Below are 1,964 nucleotides of genomic sequence, written 5' to 3'. Positions count from 1 at the left end.
ATCAAAGGAAAGATTGAAGTATTTTTACTTCAGAAGAAACTGCAATGGATTTCAATCTTTCCTTTGATACTGTGGCTCTTTTCTTTGCAGCAATCACATAGTATTTGTTCTTCACTGTCTTGGGAATCCACTGGATAACTCCACCAACCACTTCTGATGTTGGCACAGAAAATTTCTGAACAAGAAAGAGAAGATCATTTGGAACTTGACGCAGACTGCTATTTGGAATTTTTGAAGAGTCCACCATGAACTGTATGGTTAGAAAGGAATCAAAGAACTTTTTAAGGCAATAAGGATAATGTACTTAGCCTTAAACAAAGCTCTACAATTTTGCTATTATTTTGTAGGCAATCTCTTATAAGTGATGTAAATTCTCTGCTAGACACAACCTACAAATGTTTGAGGCACTTTCTTAGTGCTTTTGTTCATCAATACCTTACTATTAGCAAAAATTGGAAAGTGACCAATACCTGATTTTTTCAAGAATAAACCAATACCAGTACCAAACGCCATAAAACTTAGATTAACACTCTTTTTCTTGCAACACTTATTTTCAAGTGCCTTGCGCGGTAATTCAACACCTTATTATCAATACCTGAACCAAACATTCCCAGCTTTTGTTCATATGTTACAGGAAACCAATTGCTTATTCCTAATCATATGGCTTTAGATCCCTCAGAAACAATAAATTTTGTTAAAATATATAAGTTCTTCACTAAGGGGAAATAAACTTCAATTGAGAAAGAAAGTCAATTACATTCTACATCTTAAAATAAGTATACCTACAAATGTTTTGACGTAAAACAATGTATAGATTGAATACGCCATAGATAGAAACAAGGTGTTTCATTGATTTGACTATGAGGAACAATTGACACGAAGTTCAGAATTACAACAATATTCTTCTCAAATTCCCTCACTAACAAAAGAACTAGATCTAGGACCAGAATTACATACAAAATAAAGTTCAGTTTCAACAGTCACTAAAAACAAATTCTAAGCTGCAGCTTTCCTGGGAGATTTTGTGGCCTTAGCTGGAGATTTCGGTGCCTTTTCAGCACCAGTTTTCTTAGGCAACAAAATCGGGTTGATATTGGGAAGCACACCGCCATGAGCAATGGTCACACCGGCAAGAAGCTTCCCTAGCTCTTCATCGTTCCTCACAGCCAACAGAACGTGCCTTGGAATAATTCTGTTCTTCTTGTTGTCGCGCGCTGCATTCCCAGCCAATTCCAACACCTAGAGTAATTTATCACAATAATTCCAATAAACTCATTTAATGTGTTAAGCGTGTTCAAATCACATACAAATTACTCCAAACTCCATTTTAATTTTGATCCAAAAATAAGGCAAAAACAGAAGCATTATAAGGAAAATATTGAAACCCCGAATCAAACAAATACTAAATGATTCCAAATCAAATTTTCAGATAATAAGACTTACTTCAGCGGCCAAATATTCAAGAACAGCAGCCAAATAAACCGGAGCACCACTTCCAACACGTTGAGCGTAACGACCCTTCTTCAGGTAACGACCAATTCTACCAACCGGGAATTGAAGACCGGCTTTGACGGACCGGGAAACCGGCTTCTTCGATTGGCCGCCAACCTTCCTACCGCCGGCACCTTTTTTCGCTTTTCCGGCAGTATCCATCTGGAAATGAAAAAGACCAAAGTTGTGATTTGTGTATTATAATTGATATTATCAGTTGATTGTCGGAGCGGTAGATGTGGATGATTGTACTTTGGGTGTTTGTTGTATTTATAGTGGAATTTCTGGTATTCGGTTTTAGGATTGGTGATGAGGGCCGTTGAATTGTGATCTAATCTATGGTGCAGGATTCAGTAGAAGCGATCCGTGTCGTTTTGAATGGACCAATGGGAAGCGAGGGTTAGTTTGAATCTTGGTAAAAGAACAATTTTCCCGCCCGGAAAGGAATAAGCTTTTCCCAAAGTGTTATTCTT

General features: G+C 37.4%; 1 protein-coding gene across 1 annotated transcript; it reads right to left on the bottom strand.

Annotated features, from left to right (window-relative positions):
- Positions 1-829: 829 nt before the first annotated feature.
- On the bottom strand, positions 830-1,747 carry LOC107821366 (histone H2A-like). Its single transcript, XM_075234060.1, has 2 exons — positions 1,444-1,747; positions 830-1,239 (listed from the first exon to the last, which is right to left on the bottom strand). Exons 1-2 carry the CDS (start codon positions 1,651-1,653, stop codon positions 997-999), a joined length of 453 nt encoding a protein of 150 aa, XP_075090161.1. The 5' UTR covers positions 1,654-1,747; the 3' UTR covers positions 830-996.
- Between the last annotated feature and the right edge of the window lie 217 nt (positions 1,748-1,964).

The sequence above is a fragment of the Nicotiana tabacum genome, chromosome 17 (genome assembly GCF_000715075.1).
Source record: "Nicotiana tabacum cultivar K326 chromosome 17, ASM71507v2, whole genome shotgun sequence".
Lineage (NCBI taxonomy): Eukaryota > Viridiplantae > Streptophyta > Magnoliopsida > Solanales > Solanaceae > Nicotiana > Nicotiana tabacum.
Note: the sequence above shows the minus strand (reverse complement) of the source record. Positions and strands in the feature narration are given on the sequence as shown.

What these genes read in the sequence shown, in the direction of transcription:
- LOC107821366 (XM_075234060.1), bottom strand. Translation starts at nt 1,653, where the DNA reads ATGGATACTGCCGGAAAAGCGAAAAAAGGTGCCGGCGGTAGGAAGGTT. An exon ending in TTGAATATTTGGCCGCTGAA is followed by an intron (nt 1,240 to 1,443) that starts GTAAGTCTTATT and finishes AAATTACTCTAG; the next exon opens with GTGTTGGAATTGGCTGGGAA.